The sequence below is a fragment of the Mercurialis annua genome, linkage group LG8 (genome assembly GCF_937616625.2).
Source record: "Mercurialis annua linkage group LG8, ddMerAnnu1.2, whole genome shotgun sequence".
In the NCBI taxonomy this organism is placed as follows: domain Eukaryota; kingdom Viridiplantae; phylum Streptophyta; class Magnoliopsida; order Malpighiales; family Euphorbiaceae; genus Mercurialis; species Mercurialis annua.
Window position 1 is genome coordinate 302,862 of NC_065577.1, and position 17,569 is coordinate 320,430.

The 17,569-nt window shown below is 33.6% G+C and overlaps 2 protein-coding genes and 1 long non-coding RNA gene across 3 annotated transcripts; all 3 read left to right on the forward strand.

The window, feature by feature from the left end:
• Nucleotides 1–1,058: 1,058 nt before the first annotated feature.
• On the forward strand, nt 1,059–2,799 carry LOC126661065 (uncharacterized). Its single transcript, XR_007635501.2, has 3 exons — nt 1,059–1,463; nt 2,023–2,095; nt 2,671–2,799. It is a non-coding gene; the product is annotated as an uncharacterized LOC126661065 (long non-coding RNA).
• Nucleotides 2,800–3,570: 771 nt separating this feature from the next.
• Nucleotides 3,571–10,592, forward strand: LOC126660716 (tobamovirus multiplication protein 3). Its single transcript, XM_050354364.2, has 11 exons — nt 3,571–3,922; nt 4,157–4,247; nt 4,339–4,391; nt 4,478–4,570; nt 4,673–4,744; nt 7,969–8,041; nt 8,145–8,190; nt 8,965–9,028; nt 9,121–9,174; nt 9,419–9,496; nt 10,133–10,592. The coding sequence occupies exons 1-11, from the start codon at nt 3,764–3,766 to the stop codon at nt 10,223–10,225; spliced, it is 876 nt and encodes a 291-aa protein (XP_050210321.1). The 5' UTR covers nt 3,571–3,763; the 3' UTR covers nt 10,226–10,592.
• Nucleotides 10,593–11,226: 634 nt separating this feature from the next.
• LOC126659803 (uncharacterized) lies at nt 11,227–15,611 on the forward strand. Its single transcript, XM_050353131.2, has 8 exons — nt 11,227–11,345; nt 11,411–11,479; nt 11,640–11,669; nt 12,321–12,353; nt 13,788–13,858; nt 14,627–14,708; nt 14,866–14,952; nt 15,400–15,611. Exons 1-8 carry the CDS (start codon nt 11,265–11,267, stop codon nt 15,445–15,447), a joined length of 501 nt encoding a protein of 166 aa, XP_050209088.1. The 5' UTR covers nt 11,227–11,264; the 3' UTR covers nt 15,448–15,611.
• Nucleotides 15,612–17,569: the final 1,958 nt, after the last annotated feature.

Sequence of the window (17,569 nt, forward strand, 5' to 3'; positions counted from 1 at the left end):
TTGCGTATTATTTTTATAAGTTGTTTGGTTTTCTGCTGTTATGAGAAATGTGTCGATTGGTTAATTATCATATTGTTGAATGTGTTATCATGAGTTTGAATGCATTATTACGTTGTGAACCTTGTGGTGTTTTTTGTGGTTTGTATGAAATACGAGATTTGTTTGTGTAAGTTAAATCGAAAACATTGGTTGGCTTTGCTATCGATGTCAGCCGTATCAGATACATCGGTTGACTTATGTAATACCCCAAAACATTTTAAGATAATTAAGTCGTGCCACGTGTCGTGAATTCCGATAAATTAAATTAAGAAGAATTTAATTTAATTATATCGGGAATTTGGATAAATTTTATTAAGCGGTTTTACGGGAATTAAAGAAATAACTTCGGAAATTAATATAAAATAAATTATAAAACCCGTAATGGAATTTATTTCGCCGAAGTCCGCGAAATATTTTATAGTATTTGTGATAAAAGTTTCGAGTCAATCAAAGATCGTTTAAAATTTGGACGCGGATAGGCTTCGGACTAAATTGAAACTTTTGAAATGTTTTAAGGACCAAAGTGCAAATTAGCCGATTATATATATATATATATATAAAACCTTCATAAGAAGGAATTGTCCAGAACGAGATAATCACTTTAATTCCTTTTCCTTCGTTCGTCAATTTTCTTACGGTTCGTCTCTCGATCTCCGTTTCTCGTTCGTTTTCGACGTTCTATATCTCGAAATGATCGTATTTCAATGGCGTATCACGGTAAGCTTGACGTTTTATCGTTTGGATGTATGGATTTCTTGATATATCAAGTTAAAGTTTTATGCCATAAAACGGTTATATCATTTTAAACGATTATATGATTGAATTATAGCGTTTTGGGCATAAATTATATGTTATACGTGTGTTAGGATCGTTTTTACATCGAAAGCACGTCGGAAAACGGAGCCGGGGTGAACACCCGCGGCTGTGCGCCCCCACGGTCCAACTATGCGAACGCACAGCATACTGTGCGATCGAACAATGCTGTGCGATCGAATAGTGCTGTGCGAACGCACAGTCTTGTGTGCGAAAACACAGTGAGACGTGCGCTCGCACAGTGTTTTAGCCGATCGATACGTTTTGGGAATTTGCTCGTTTACGCGTAATGTTATCGGAATTGATTAGTTTATCGATAATTATCCATTAGTTCAAATTATTTAACCTAATGAGGTTAAACGATAATTGATTTAAAAGTGATTTTTGATCCATAAACGAGTTTGATACCGTTTATCGGGATGTACGTGAGAAGCACGACGATTAATAAGAGTGGTGTGTCGTGTTTCGAGTCAATTTTAGAATAGGATTCTAATGTAAGCCAACTGTTATAAAATTTGTTTTAGATGCGGTGAGGCATGAAGCAGCTGGACCAGGAGTTCGGGAAGCTTGACGTTTCTAAGCCCCGGCGTATTTTTGGATAAGCGTTTTCAGTGAGTTTATACGATTTACTTTTAAAGTATTTATACAAGCAAATATTTTATATTGCTTTATATTTGATTTGAATGTTTGCAATGCGAATTCTTTACTTGAATTGCATATATGTTTGACTTGAAACCGATATCGATCCGATGGAACGTGCTACCTACGGGCGGCAATAGGACTATGTGATCACCAGTTTTGATTTGATACAGCTGTAAATATGATTATGATTATGAATTTCAAAGTTGAAAAATTAATTCGATACGAGTGAGCATTCGGTTACAGTGTCACATGGAGTCCCCGTATATAGTGAGTTGGACTCACACTGTGGGATTAAGAATATGGTCGCGATTAACGAGGTAGGGTGTGAACACTTCAGGGTCCGACCATTTGGACCAATTTGATTTGAGTGTATACGATTAATACGTTCGAGGATTAAGGTTTCAATCAGATCATGTATTTGGCTGCATATGATTTGAAGGCTACCGCATTGTTTTATGTTTTATTTAAATACTTAGTAGTAAATGTATGAACTCACTCAGTATATTCCCATATACTGACCCCTCGCAGATTTCCTTTCAGGTGAAAGACACTTTTGAAGCAACGGACTTCTATTTTTGATCCAGAAGTCTGTATTTTTGAGGTATGTAAAGAAAGAGTACTTTACTCTTAGAGCTGCAGTAGATAGATGTTTTTGTATTAGATGGTTTTCTGTATATATATAACTTTATGTTTTAAAAGTATATATGTTCTATGCTTGATGCGTTTTGAATGATTGTGTTTGCCAGAAGATATGTATACCTAGCATATGCTTAGCGTGACACGTATTTATGTCTGTCATGCATGACGTTTAATATTTAAAATTATTTTACGTTTTTAGGCTTGCTACGGGTTTCGGAGCAACCACTCCCATTCTCTAGTACCGGTCTCGACCCATGAGATTGGGTCGTGACAACTTCGCTATCGATGTCAGGCAAATTGCATACATCGGTTGGCTTCACTATCGATGTCAGGCGGTTGAGGTTAAATATGATAATTATAAAAAGAAAGATTTAGATTAAGGTCCTAATTGGGTTATATGTTTAATTTATGAATTGGTTATTCAAGTATTTGAAAGTATGTTAGATGTTTATATAATATTGATGATAATACCATTTGTAAACGTAAACTCATTCAATATTTTTCCAAATACTGACCTCGCTCTCTGATGTTTTTCAGGTAGTCAAAGTCAGATCAGACAAACCATTTTTGTTGTGCCAGAAGTCGATTGACTTGCACAGAGTATGAGTTCCTAAAATTGTTGTAGTCAGTAGGTGTCAGTATAAGATTTGTGATTTGATTTCAAACAATTTATTTTGAATGTAAACTCTAATATTTAACATCTATAATTGTATTATCTAAAAGAGTTTTCTGAAAATGTTTTGTATATGATAGTATATTTCTTTATTTGCGAAAAATTATTAGTAGTTATAGGCTTGATACGGGTTTCAGAGCTCCCATTCCCATTTCCTAGCGCCGGCCTCGGCTCAATAATTTGGGTCGTGACAGCTTATGAACTTTGAACTTTAGTAAATATTGCTCATCCGACCTGCAATAATTTAACTGAACAACTCCGTTCTTTTCAACTTCTCCAATATTGAACAACTCCGTAAATATTGCTCCTCCGACCAATATTGGAGAAGATATACTCCGTTCTTTTCACTTCTTCTACGACATTTGAATCTTTATTGTATCAAAAATTTGAAAATAATATTATTTATTAAAGTAATCATATTACAAAACTGATGGTTGGGTGTTAATTAGATTTAATTAGGATTAATTAAAAACTTGCATTTTTTATTAGCAGGGTGTTCTTGAAACAGTATACTAAAAGATGGAGTCTTTTTGTCTATTTGTTTTAAAATTGATTTCGTGCAAACTTGAGGGGTGAATTATCATTTATTTATTCATCCCTTAAGATTTAGATAGGAGGCGTGAATGGACCGTGTGGATGAATTTGGATTGAATATGATAGTGGAGGCCAGGCCACGTGGACTCGGCAGACATAAAACAAGAATCAAAATCATAACACGTTGATCTTCCAAAACACCGGCTACTGCCGGTTAACAGCAGCTTTTCGGCCCCTTTTCCTCTCGTCGACATCTTCTTTGAAATATATTGTTATAAAAAGTTTTCCCAAAATTAAAAGTTTTGTTTCAAATACATTAAATAATTAAGGAACGTGCACTGTTCTTTGGTACTACTTAATTGAAAACTGGGAAAACAATTAAATATTATAGCCTTTGAATCTCCGGCGACGTAGAGGGAGGGAATGGAGGGCGTTGAAGAAGTAATCGGGATTTACAAGATGAGTAACAGCGCAAATTATTTGAACAATTGGTGGGAAGATGTTAACCATTCGCACCTCTGGCAGGATCGCATCTTCCACCTTCTCGCCGCTCTTTATGGCCTCGTCGCAGCTGTCGCTCTCGTACGCCCTGAATTTTGTTTAACCTTTTATATCATCATCGTCCTTCATATTATTCATGTCGTTTCTATTTTATGTGTGCATCTATAATCTAAGCAAGAATGATTGCAACGATTTTTTCCTTCATCCTGAATTTTAAATTATGTATTAGGAATTAGGGTTTCGCTTAACGCATTTACGAATTCTGGACTCTCTATACAATTGCTACAGTTAATTAATATGGCTATGACGTGACAGGTTCAATTGGTACGTATACAATTGAGAGTTCCAGAGTATGGTTGGACCACACAGAAGGTTTTCCACTTTCTCAATTTCCTTGTCAATGGGGGTTTGTCTTCTTTTACCTCATGATGTTCGTTTTCTACCCACTCACCTTATATGTTATTATCGCTCTCTAATTATTCTTTTTCGCTTTCTAGTTCGCTGCCTAGTGTTTATTTTCCGGCGCAACATACAGACCATACACCCTGAGGTTACCCTTTAAAATTGGCCAATCTCTTCGATTTTCTGTTCGTTTTAAAGTTGTTTCTTATTTCTAGTTTTGTGATGGATGGTTAGATTTTTCAACATGTCTTGCTTGATTTGCCAAGTCTTGCTTTCTTCACCACTTATGCGCTTCTGGTGCTCTTCTGGGCTGAGATTTACTCTCAGGTTATTGCTCTCTTTCTAAATGTTTCTGTTTTGTTTTTTGTTTTTCCACTGCACATTGGATTAATTTGGATTTTCTACTGCTCCTGTGTGTATATTGAGCAGGCACGTGCTGTATCTACAGATGGACTTAGGCCAAGCTTCTTTACTATTAATGCAATAGTTTATGCTGTTCAGGTGAATTTTCTTCTCTGCTGTTTCTATCTGTTAGTAGTCTGAGAGAACGTCAGTATTTAAATCTAGGCTGGAGTAGTCAGCTTTTTATGAAGACAGTTTGTTGTTATTGTAAGATGAATAGCACTTTTTTGTTTTCATTTTATTTATGTAAATGGAGTAATCAAGTTTTTTTGGATAAACCGTCTTTGATGAATTATCTTTTTAGATCTGAATTTTTTTCCTTGTTTTTGAATTACCCCTCATTAGATATGTAAATGCAAATTGACATTCTGTACATGATAATGGTCATTTAATTTATATGATATGATTTATTATGGTTTGCACAAGGTTCCCTTGTGTTTTGAGACTTATTCATTCACATATGCCATATTAGCTGGTATTTTAAGACTTTCTGGCACTTCTATGAGATTCATGGTTGCCAGGAGGTTTGATAGGTCTAGTCACAAATCCGACATTGGACTAATTGTTGCTTAGAATCACTGATTTCATCGCTGAAGGTTTTTGAACCCAATAAAAAGTTGGCGCTTCAGTCGAGTAGGTCAGAACTTTGTTGTTCCCTTGGGCAGCTCGCAAGGAGATTTACAGTATCAGGCGGATGATAACTTTTCACGAGGTTTTACTTTGATATGATCTCAGTTTCATACTAGTTTAGTTGACTTAAATTAGTTGTTGATGGCTAAGCTTGAATGTTAGTCCAATTGTCAATGGGTACTAGTTTCATTTTGGGTTTATTTGACATGAGGAATATAGAATCAAGCTGAGGCTTGTCAGGCCAGCCTTCCTCGTGACTCACGGACGTATTTAGGATAACTATCCTGGTTTGTTCAGCATAATTGATGTAGTATAATATAAGTTTAGATTGAACAAAAAGTTTTTGAGTGCAGACTAAGTAAATATCCAATATGAAGGTAGTAGCTGAAGGAGACAGTAGCTACAGTCAGCCTAATTGTACTTCATCTCATACGTGCAATTTATCATTCTATTTACTTCTTGACTGCCTCAAGGAACAATTTTACACCCAATATCAAATATGAAAACCTTCTTGATAGTGATATTTGACATTTGCAAATTAATCCAAGATAAAGGTGGCATGCACAACAAAAGATTGGGGGAAGTGGGCTTTTTGGCAGCTGGCCTTTGGCATTGGAGCTCATATGTTCAAGTTTCATGTTATGCAAAAGAGTTAGAACAAATTTGTATTTGACTATAGGTCAAGGTTAATGATTTAGATGTAAGCTGAAAAAGTTTAGCGAGCTTCATTTGGTAGGTTTCAGTGGATTAGGATGTTAGCTGATCTATGATGTGAACAGTTATTAGTATCATAGAAATAGTCTTTAGGAAGATTCAATAGTAGGCTGATATTGATATCTTTTTCCTTTGTAAAAAGCCTATACCTTTAGGAAGATTCGCTAGTAGGCTAATAAGATCTTGATAACTTTTTCCTTTGTGATTACGCCAATTATGTTTGATGACTATTTTTTCCATTTAATATTTTAGTTGAGAATAGAAGAATATGTTCTTGAATAGTATAACATGGTCGGATTGGAAGTGAGAGAACATGGCATGTGACGCCAATTAAGTTTCTTTCTGTTGAACAATATAGACTATCCTGAAGCATTAAGAAAGTTATGTCATGGATTGGATATCCAATTTCAGCTATCTATTACAGGTAAACCAAAGTCACTATTATTTGACCTAGGTAACTTAATAATAGATCTATGCTCATATTTTTCAAAGGCATTGGTGAATAGGAAACATTGGTGATAGGGAACATGGCATTTAAAAGTAAAAAAAGACTTCCCTTTTTTTGATAGTGAGTATTGGAAATAACAACAATGAGTTTGTCTATATACAGTCCACTTAAGAATTAACTCTATGTTTTTGCAATAGTTCTACCATTTTTTTTGAAAAGTCTCTATTATATGTTCTATAATAGGAATGACAAGCTGATAATTTATTTACAATTTCTCATTCGAGACAATTTTCTAATTGTAGTATGCAATGAACACCTTTGCTGCTTTGAACAAATAAGAAAATTATCTGAACATTTACCATTAATAAAACTTGCCCATATTAGATAACATATAATGCATTTGGATTGTAGAGGAAATACTCTCGGATGATGTTTCTGTACATATAATTCTTTTTGGTGTTTGGAGAGCATAAGCAAATTGACTTATGGGAAATATTATTTTAGTTTAAAAGAAAACTAAACTATTTTCAAAATTATTTATAGAGAAGAGCAATTATAAGGAGACGAGAATGATTGATTTAGCTCCAAATACAGATAGGTACACTTTTTACTATTATGCTCTCGACTAAGATTTTATGGCTATATAATAGTCCATCTGCAAACAACTTTCTTTTTTAAGCGATTTATTATAAGAAAAGCATTATCACTGCAGAGCTTAGATATGAAAAGGTTATAAGATATATTCAGGGAAGCTCTCCAAATTACTCGATCCCTTTTGTCTGCATTCTGGAAATGTTTTCAGTAACAATAGTATGTTCTACACTCTAATGAAAAGACTCTCATTCCTTTTTTCTTTCATTAAAGTACTTTTAAGTTGTTATGGGAAATCCACATGAAAAAGTTGATGTCGCCATTCCATAGGCTGTAAAACACCTGCATTAGCTGTCAATCCCAGACTAAACTTTTTGAATCTAGATATGACATTCGAATGACAGTGTCAGCAGTTTGTATTTTTATATTACAACCATATGCTCCAAATTTTACTGAAACCAATTTTATTGTTTTTTTTTTTCGTTATTCTTTTAAGCTGTTATGTGAAATATGGATTAGCAAATCATGTTAGTACTGTAGGATACACCTGCGTTAACCATTACTTCCAGTAATTTTAATCTGGAGATGACATCAAGCTGGGTTCGTGTTGCAGTTCACTAAACCTAGACAAAATTGTTGCATGCATTTATTGAATGCTGGCGGTATCTCAGCTGGATATTTCTTGATTTGTGCATGGTAATGTTAATGGAATTATTAGAAATTTAAGGAGTTCCTTGGTGCATCACTAAATTAATTTGGGAAATGCTGATAAGAAGTTCATTTTGACACGTTCCTTTGCTCACTTATTGCTTTTATACAGTTTCATTTGTAGTAATTGCTTCAAGCATGCATACCATTAGTAAATGGTCAATTTGTTTTGGTCAAAATTAATAAGTTAAACAAGATATTAAGTTTTCTTTTGTTTACTAACTGATTCCAGATAGCTGTGTGGGTGGTATTATGGTGGAAACCGTTTAGAGTGGTGCTTATCATCTCTAAGATGTTTTTTGCAGGTGCTTTTCTTTTGCACTAACCACTAATGTAACTTTTATGTCTTTTGGTAGTTTGTCAACCTCTTAACTGGTAGTACGTTCCTGACATTTATATGTTTGGCAGGTGTATCTTTGTTTGCAGCTTTTGGTTTCCTACTATATGGTGGAAGGTAAATCTTATTGCCCAATTAACTGCTAAATTCACTCGTGCTTTAATATGGACGACATGATTGCATCTTGCATTAGGTATTTTACCCTCAATTGCATTCTTATAGTCATCTTTCTAGGTTTGCTTCAGATAATGACTAGTCAAAGCACCATCAAGCTGTTCAGTTCATTTGCTATGCATGCCTTGTGACATCATGCATTTGGTAGAAAATTTGCACTTTTGTCTTTGCTACTAGTCAAACCTGTGATAAGTATTACAATGATTCACTGCTACATTAATGCGGGTGAATCTTTAGAATGGATATTGTTTTAACTGTTGATGATATTCAGAGCATGGTTTTATTGACATCAGATTATTTGTCTGCTTAGTAAAAAATGTAGTTGAATTTATGCTTTCTGGGAAAGACAATTTGTAGTTTTTGCATTTGTGAAGTGCATGATAATTTCTGTATGATGATATTAGCGTTTAAAAACTTGGTAGAGAGCTGTTTTAGCCTTTTAGGTTCTCCAATTGCTGTCTTACTTGTACTAGTTTCTGCCTGCACTTTGAGTCGGGTTTTCAACTGGGTTGTGATTTGATGTTTGGACCATTTAATTATACCATCCTCTAAAAATTGCAGAAATACATACACTTGAGTTTAGACATATGCATTACTACTATTTGGTGTATTCTTCTAATAGCCGTATGTATTGTCAATTTTGCATCCTCACCTAGCTCTGATAGTTAGGTTTTGTGTTCGAATATGGATAGTTATTTTCTTTTCATATTTTGGTAGGCTTTTCTTGATGTTGCAGCGCTTCCCCGTAGAATCAAAAGGAAGGCGTAAGAAGCTGCAGGAGGTGATTAGTCTTTGAAAGTAATTGTTCTTTCTGCTATGATCTTTTCACATTTCTTCCTCTTACTTTGTTGTTTCTGGTTTTTTCTTGGACAGGTTGGCTATGTAACCACTATATGTTTCTCATGCTTCCTAATCAGATGCATTATGGTGAGTCTATTGCCCACTCTTTTACAGTTTCTCTTTTCTACAAAAAGATGATATTTTGCAAGCCGAGTGATGTAAAAGTCAATAGTTTAGCTTAATTTTAGATTAAAAGCTGCTTTTATTTTTACACAGCCTCATTGATGACAATACTTTTACTGTCTTTAGTAGCTGATGGCCTCAAGCTGTTTGTCTTGCTAATGTTCGATGGGTTTCTTTTTTTAATGCTTGTTTTTTATTTGTGCATCAGATGTGCTTTAATGCATTTGATAAAGCTGCAGACCTTGATGTTTTGGATCATCCAGTTTTAAACTTCATATATTACCTGGTATGTTTTATTCTTGTACTTGATGGTTATGAGCAAGAAAATAAAATATTAGCAGAGTGGCATTCTTTTATTCTAACTTCTCTTGCTGGGACGCTACAGCTACATTGTGCTACATGGTATTTACTTAAATGGTTTTTTCATTTAATTGTCCCCCCTATGATGTAACATAGGGGTACATACAACAATTTTCATGAATGATTTGGAAGATGGTAATTAAAAATGCATTCAACTTTTATGAAGAGTGCTTTCAATTGTTGTAGCTCTATCATTAAAAAAAATTCTGTCTCAAGTTTGCTGCTGCATGTTAGTTTATGAATTAGAAAAGAAATTTCAAGATTGTCTATAAATCAACTTAGCTAGCTTGTGAAAAATTATGGTTATGCCTAATATTTGGGTTGGATTAACTACAATTTTAATTTTTGAAAGTGGTTGATGAAAGCCTGTAAGTTCATTTTTTTGTTCGTATGTGAATTTCTAAAGAGCATTGCTCCAATTTTTTTGAGGAATTTTAAGTTTGTACCAATAGCTAATGACAAACTACCTATATGCGGAGTACCCATTAAAGTGTTTTTAAAAAGAAACTGAATATATCAACGTGTTGTGTTTTTCATCTTATAATCATATGAGTTGTTGCAGCTGGTGGAGATTTTACCTTCTTCATTGGTTCTTTTCATTCTGAGGAAATTGCCTCCAAAACGCGGTATCACACAGTATCATCCCATACGTTGAAAAAGATATGGAGTAGCAGCAAATATCGAGAATGGATGTGAAGTCTAAAGCCTCTGAGCAGGGGAGAGCGAAACTTGACCTTGTGTTTTTTTAATCAGGGAGTTGGATGCTGATCCCATGGAATGTAGAATGTGTGTTTGGTGTCGGTAATGGGGCGTAGATGGATGTGCCAAGGATTGTGAAATACCATTAGGAATATTGTGATATGTTTGTTTTGTATGATATAAATTGGTTGATGGCTTTTGCAAAGCATACAACCATAGACGGGAATAGTGGAAAATGTAATCTTGTTGTATGATTGGACATAATGCAAATTTGTTATGTGCTGCTGGATTAAAAAACAACAAAGCAATTCTTTAATGGTGCACCGGTGTGTGTCATAATGGTTGACTGATAGTTGTGGTAGTACTTCGAATGGTAGGTTTCTACACGATTCATGTAAACAAATCAAAATTGTTTGCAACAACTTTTCTTTCTGATTCACCACATCAATTTAGTTCATTTTTTGAAATATTCTTTTATTAAGTTACCGACGTTAGAAAAATAAAATTTACAGAAAAGTCAAGATCCGAGGAAGGTTAAATCCGAGCAATTGAAAAAATGTTTTGGTTCCTTTTTTTTTCTTTCCCCGGAAGATATACAAGATAGAACCATTACATAGTTAATATATGACGTATATGTAAGTATACATAAATATTTACAAAATTTTATATGCTATTTACGTCTTGTATGCTGCTCACGTTGAATGCATTTTTAACATATGATGTATCTGTAAGTGCACAATAGGTTTAAACTGATCCAATTGGGACAACTTGTGTTTTGTTTTGTCGAAAATCACTGAGATATGCGTTTTTAACCAAGTTGAAGGGGCAAAACGAGCCTTTGTTTTCACAGGTGTTTTTGCAAGGCGGCAAAGAAGAGCAAATGCTTTCCCTCTTTAATTTTGAAATTACAAAAGCGACATCGTATTATTGTCATATAAGTATTATTTGCATTTTTATTAATTCTAAAAAAAATTGAAGCTCGAGTGAGCAGTGCAATGGAGAGATGGACACATTGTGATTTCAACAAGGCCTTCAAGCTCGCCATCCGCTCGCTTCTCACATCCTGCCACAAACAGGTATTTTTGTTTTTTATTTACTGAAATTTCAGATTTATGTAATCACCGTCTTTAATTTTTTGAAGGACTTCATCAAAGTATTTTCTCACTTCAACGCCGATGACCGGGAATGTCTTCACCGCCTTTTTATTCAGGTTTATTGACTTTTAATTAGTATGAATCGTCATCAATTTTTTTTCCTGACTCTGTTGCTTATAACTACGCCGTTTTAACTATTTTATTGCCTTTCTCTTTGATTTATCTTCTTTGAAATCTGGACTACTAATGCTCTGTGCTCGGATGCAAACTTTCCAGGTCATAACGTCTCTGCATAAAATGATAGAGGTATATATCTCCTTTTATAATTCTGCTTATACTTCCAACAATTATCGCCTTCTCTTTTGTGGCTAAACTGAAATATTTCCTTATTCATGTTTTGTTCAATGTATTGGATTCTAATCTAGAGACGACATGAGTGTCGTAGCTTACTTTGGTTTTTGTTCTTTTAGTTTAATTTGTTGTGAAATGCGTTTTTTCTCACTTTCATTACCATGTTCGAAGCATTTTATTTTGGGTGGAACATTAAGTGTAGTATAAGTTACACACCATCGTTTGGGGGTTATTATGAGAACTGATTTTATAGGTTTGCTTTTATGCATAGTAGTTCAGGAAAATGAGTAACTGAAGAGAGGGGCTATATCCACATAATTGTCCGACAATTGAAGTTTTAGGTTTAGGCCACATGGCTTTCTTGTTATCTTCTGTTCTTGTAGTCATAATGCGTGCTTGCAACAACTTCGCCATTCATCATGTTCCTTTAAACTGCTGGCCATGAATATACATGACTACAATGTTATGAACTTCCTCTTGTGGTGTCCGGCTACTTCTCCTGTTGATTATGATGCCAGCTTTGCATCTTCCTTTCTGAAAAGTTGGTTTTTCATCAATTACAAATTTAAGTACTATTGACATTGTTGTCTCATTCACATTTTGCAGGATGAGTTCGAGTCATTAGGCCGTGAAACTCAGGTATATATTGTACACTCCTGTTTATTGTTTTCCACTATTGGTTTTCTTTTGGTTCATTTAATACCTAGGTAGCACGAACACTTCATTCACTTGGGGCTTATTTTGATTAGATTGAGGCTGTTGATATTAGGAGCTTGTCAAATGATTGAAATTTAAAACTCCAAAATGGAGTTGTTGGATTTTATTAACAGCTCTAACAATAATAGCTAACAATTGAACCTAACGGCCCCGTGTTCCTTTCAACTAGTTTAAGAAGCTTGGGCAGTATACCACTTTCTAGAATGTAATGAACAACCATAGCTTAGTTGCAGTTCCAGAAATATCTGCCTTTGGTCATCAGAGGTCAAAGGAGATTCGATTGACTTGTAACTCATTTTCAATATCAGTTTCCAGGTTACATAGACATTATTACATTAATAAATTTCTTATAAGGACCACAAAAATGGTATTCTTTTTAAGTTCAGTTTGACATTTTAGTGAAAAATTTAAAAAATGAGGTTTCTTCTTAATGTCAAAAGTAAATATTTTAAACCATTTGATGGGATAGTAAACTTGCAATTGAAAATTTGTAAGCCACAAGTAGCATGTAAGATGAGTGCACGAGTCAAGAAATATGAATCATTATTTAATCTGGATATAGCTGTTAATGTCCTTAATATTAATCTTCTGGATGTGACCCAAATATGAAACATGACATTGCTTTGTTTGGAAACTGTGGAAAAGCTGAATCCTAGAGTTTCTAAACTATTGATTTTTTCCACTTTGGATCTTTACTTTTGGATTCTATCTCCATGGCTTTCCCCTTTTCAAATGCTAATATTCTGGAACTATTTGGATATTGGTTGATGTTTGAGTATTCTGGCCCTGATATATCTTCCCATCATTTGTTTTGGTAGTCCCTCTTATGCAGTCTAGGAAGAGAATGAAGGTCAGTGGAAGTTTAATGAGGGAATAACTTATAAGTGTGGGAGGGAGGTGTCTTCCTCCTTTTGTAAATATTAAAGGAAGATCCAGTCCTTGGGATTTGCAGATGAATTTTGGTTGCTGGAATGATTCAAGTAAATAGATGTAGAAACCTGATTTGTGCTTGCAAAAGCTTTTATAAAATTGTTCTGAGAGTCTTGGAACTAATTGATCTTCAGGACTGAAATAAATACAGCTCTTGGACATGCGTGTTGACTGATGAATAACACTTGATTTATTATATTGTAGAATAGCAGACTTCAAACTATATGTTCTAAAGATGCCTTATGAACCTGATACTGAATTAAGCGAGAGATAAAACTAATCTTGAACATCAATCATGCTTCCAATTTTTCTTGTCATAGAGACTCGAGATTGGGAATTTTGTATTTAAGTTCATGTGTATGTTCTTTATAAAATGCTATTATATTTTTTTTGTTCTGCTGGAATTTAGTCTAGTGTGTTTTGCAGGTGGAAACAACTCTTGATACTGTTGACCAACTTGTAGAAGAACAGCGTATGGACCCTTTGTTTTCAAAGGAGTATGAACTGCTATCTTTTTTGGCTTTAAATATAGTGGCTTTACTAAATGTGCTAGCTCGTGTAATTAGTTTAATCTTATAGTTGAGATATTAGCATTAGTAGGTATAATTTGATGAAAATATCGTAGGTATTATAGGTAATACCATATATGCCTGTCAAAATCTATTTGATATCTGGTTAGTTGATATCTTTAAGGCTTAAATGCACAAAAAATCACCAACTTTTACGTGTTTTTGGTATTTAACACGAACTTTTAATTTTGGCGTAGAAATACATGAACTATCAAATTTTTGCATATAAGACCAAGTTTGTATTTTTTTCAAAAAACGATGTCGTCTTAAGGCAAAAACGGTGCCGTTTTAGGGGAGAAACGGTGTCGTTTTATGCCCAAAATGATGTTCGTGTTATTATTGCAAAAATCAGATAGTTCGTGTATTTTTATGCCAAAATTAAAAGTTCGTGTTAAATACCAAAAACACGCGAAAGTTCGTGATTTTTTATGCATTTAAGCCTATCTTTAACTCCTTATAATGAAATTTTTGCAAAAGGAAAAATGGTCTTATTGTTTTATAGGCAAATACTGAACTGCTCGTTGTGCTGTTATACATGCTTTACATGTGACGGAAAGTCATAAGAGAAAATAGAGAAGTGGAGGTCTCATAACGAGTCATAAAGATTAATTTGCAATTCATTTTCAATAAATTAACCTGATATGATTAATTGTTACATGCTGGTGTTTGCATTTGAATAAGTATCACTATTTGTAGGACCAACATAATGGAGGTTGCACACAGTCTATCAGTTGCAAAGAAAAATGAGATTCAGCACTTGATGAGCGCACTTGGAAGGGTAAGTCTACTTTGAAGGAAAATTCTAATGTTTAAGTTAGTTTTATGAGAAGGGGGATTGATATTGCCAATTATTTTTCGGGGACTTGTCCAATCGGTGTAAGGCTCAGTTTATTAAGATGTGACTAACTACTAGAATATATGTCATGTTCTTTTAGGCTCAAGAACAGAATCGCATTATCCGAGCTCGTATCGAACTGCTTAAGAAAAAAAGAGAAGATGCCTCTAGCACCGAAGATGTGGAGGTGTGGTTTTTCTTTCTGAACTTGTGTCATTCTTTATAGACTACAAAGATCGAGGGTCAAACTGAAATTCGAATAAGTAGGTTAATTACATGGGCATGCAAATTTTAGCACGAAAATTTTGCATTCTTTATCAGGAAAAACACTTATTATTACTCCTCATACTATTAATGAAGTGTTTTAGCAAGGAAAACCTAAAACACTCACCATTAAGAATAGCTTAATTTACAATCTGGTCCTGCATTTAAATGGAAACAGAGAATGAAAAGGAAAGAGGCTGGTTTGGTTGGACTTGGAAGATATTTTTGATAATAGGAGAACTGTTCTGGCGTTCATCATTTATTCTGGCAACATAACGACGCGTCATTCAATTTTTGTGATGAAGCCATATGTTGATGATTAGATTTGTTAGAATCTTAAACCGATGACATCTAATGTATAAAATTGCAGGTAAGAAGCAGGATTCTCAGTTTCGGGATTTCAAGTTATGGACTTTAAGATTGAAATATTGGAGTGGTTATACTTCTCTGCCAACCCCTTGTATACCAAGGTATACTTTTATGAGCTAATCAATATTTCAAAATATATTTGTGTTGGATTGCTGAAATGAAACGACTACTTTTTATTGCAATAAAATTGAATGATAGAGAGTTACCATTTTCTGCTTTTTTGTTGCTAATATTAGTGCGCATTGCTTCTTTACACGTATTATTTCCTTTGAGTCGCTGAAATAGCAATGGGGAATATCTCGTGGAATTAATTTGAATAATTTTCTAAAGTGGCCTTTCCACAATTTAGCTTCACAGGATTGTCACTGTCAAGCTAGATTTATGGTATTCTTTTTGAAGTTATCTTTTATGACCCATTTTTGGCGAGTTTATATTCTTATTGCTGTTGAACGTGCCCTGTTGCTATTAGTATTTGGTGTATAAAAAAGATAAATCACACAGCTGCCAGTAAAAGGGCATTTTACGCACTAGTATGCAGTATCACTGTTATGATTTGTTTACTTTATTGAATATCTATCTATTTTGATAAAACATAAAATTTTATGAGTGATGTACAACTATATGTTTTCGCAATCAATTTGAAATCTGAAATTGGTTAGTTAGTTATGTAGATAATGACAGAGACTTAAGGAGAGAAAATAGCATGTGAGTGAAGGAATTTAATGTGAGTGAGATCATTCAGCAGTTTAGGTCGAGTTAATAATTGTATTTTTGCACCGGGTTTATGGATGAAATGAACTGATTGGGAATATGTCAATTTTTGAAGTAATCAATTTGGTCCGTTGTGGTTTCCTTTTTAAGTTTATCTGGGGCGTGGGATATGCGCGTTTAACTCAGCCGAACGTGGTTGGCGGAGGTTGCTGTCTTGTCTTTTTTTATTAGAGTAGAAGGTCAAACCGGCCTTCAAATTTGTGTCTCGAAATCAAAAAAAAAGTGATTTTTAATTTTTTTAGTCAATTAGATCTAAAATTTGTATTTTAGAGATTTAAATTCTAAAATTTGTATGTTGGGACTCAAATAATATGTACTTGAGACACAAGTTAGAAATCAAAAAAAAGTTAAATGTGACTTATTTGATTTTAAGATACAAATTTTAAGATTTAATTGATTAAAAAAATTATAAGTGATCTATTTGATTCCGAGCAATAAATTGAAGGGCTGAGTTGACCTTGTTTTTGTTTTGTTAATAAAGAAAAGGAAATAGAAAATTGATTCCAGCTCTGTGTCTTGTTTTGTGAAAACCGCGGCTCTTATCCTTGTTTTGTTTTGTTTTGTTTTGGTGCAATTGTATTGCCCATCCTTCCTTTCCTTATGACTTCGTCTTTCTCACCAACTTGACTCTCTTTTATAAAAAAGTTTATATCTGTCGTCTTTCTCACCACTTGCATTTATTAGCATCATCATTTCTCACTACCATACCTTCATTATTATCCATTTTCCCACTTGATTTTGACATCATTTCGTTATGTTAACTTGTCTTTTACTTTTTATTTGTGAATGAGTTTTATTCTAAAATTCAGTATAATTTATTTGTTATATATATAACCAGTTTTAAATTTTAATTTTGACATATTTTATAGAATTTGTTTGAATCAAAGATACTATTAGCTTTGTAGAATCCTTTGATAAATAAAATTGCAAATTATGATCCATTTTTTTTATATTATTTTATTTATCAAGCGTATGCACGCACACACCACTATATAGGAACTGAGCCCTCATAAGATTAACTACTTTATAATCAGGGGGGAAGAAAAATCTTTGGCTGCGCAGCTCTTCTAACAGTGAAACTATACCAACTTCTAATAAAGATATTTTTGAACTTATTTTAGCATTCTTGAAATTGGAGAGATAAATTGTTCTATTATATCATACTCCTTCCATTATATTTTTTTGTCATTTTGTCATTTTCATACTTAATAAAAGTACATTAAATATTACATATATTTTTTAATACCCTTCATTTGTATCTTGGAAATAGAATGCAGGTGAACAGATCACTAATTTTACTTATTAATCTCTATATTAAAATTATTAATATTAAGGATAAAAAAATGTTTTAATAATATAAAAACATATATTTTGGGATATCAAAAATTGAAAAAATTAAT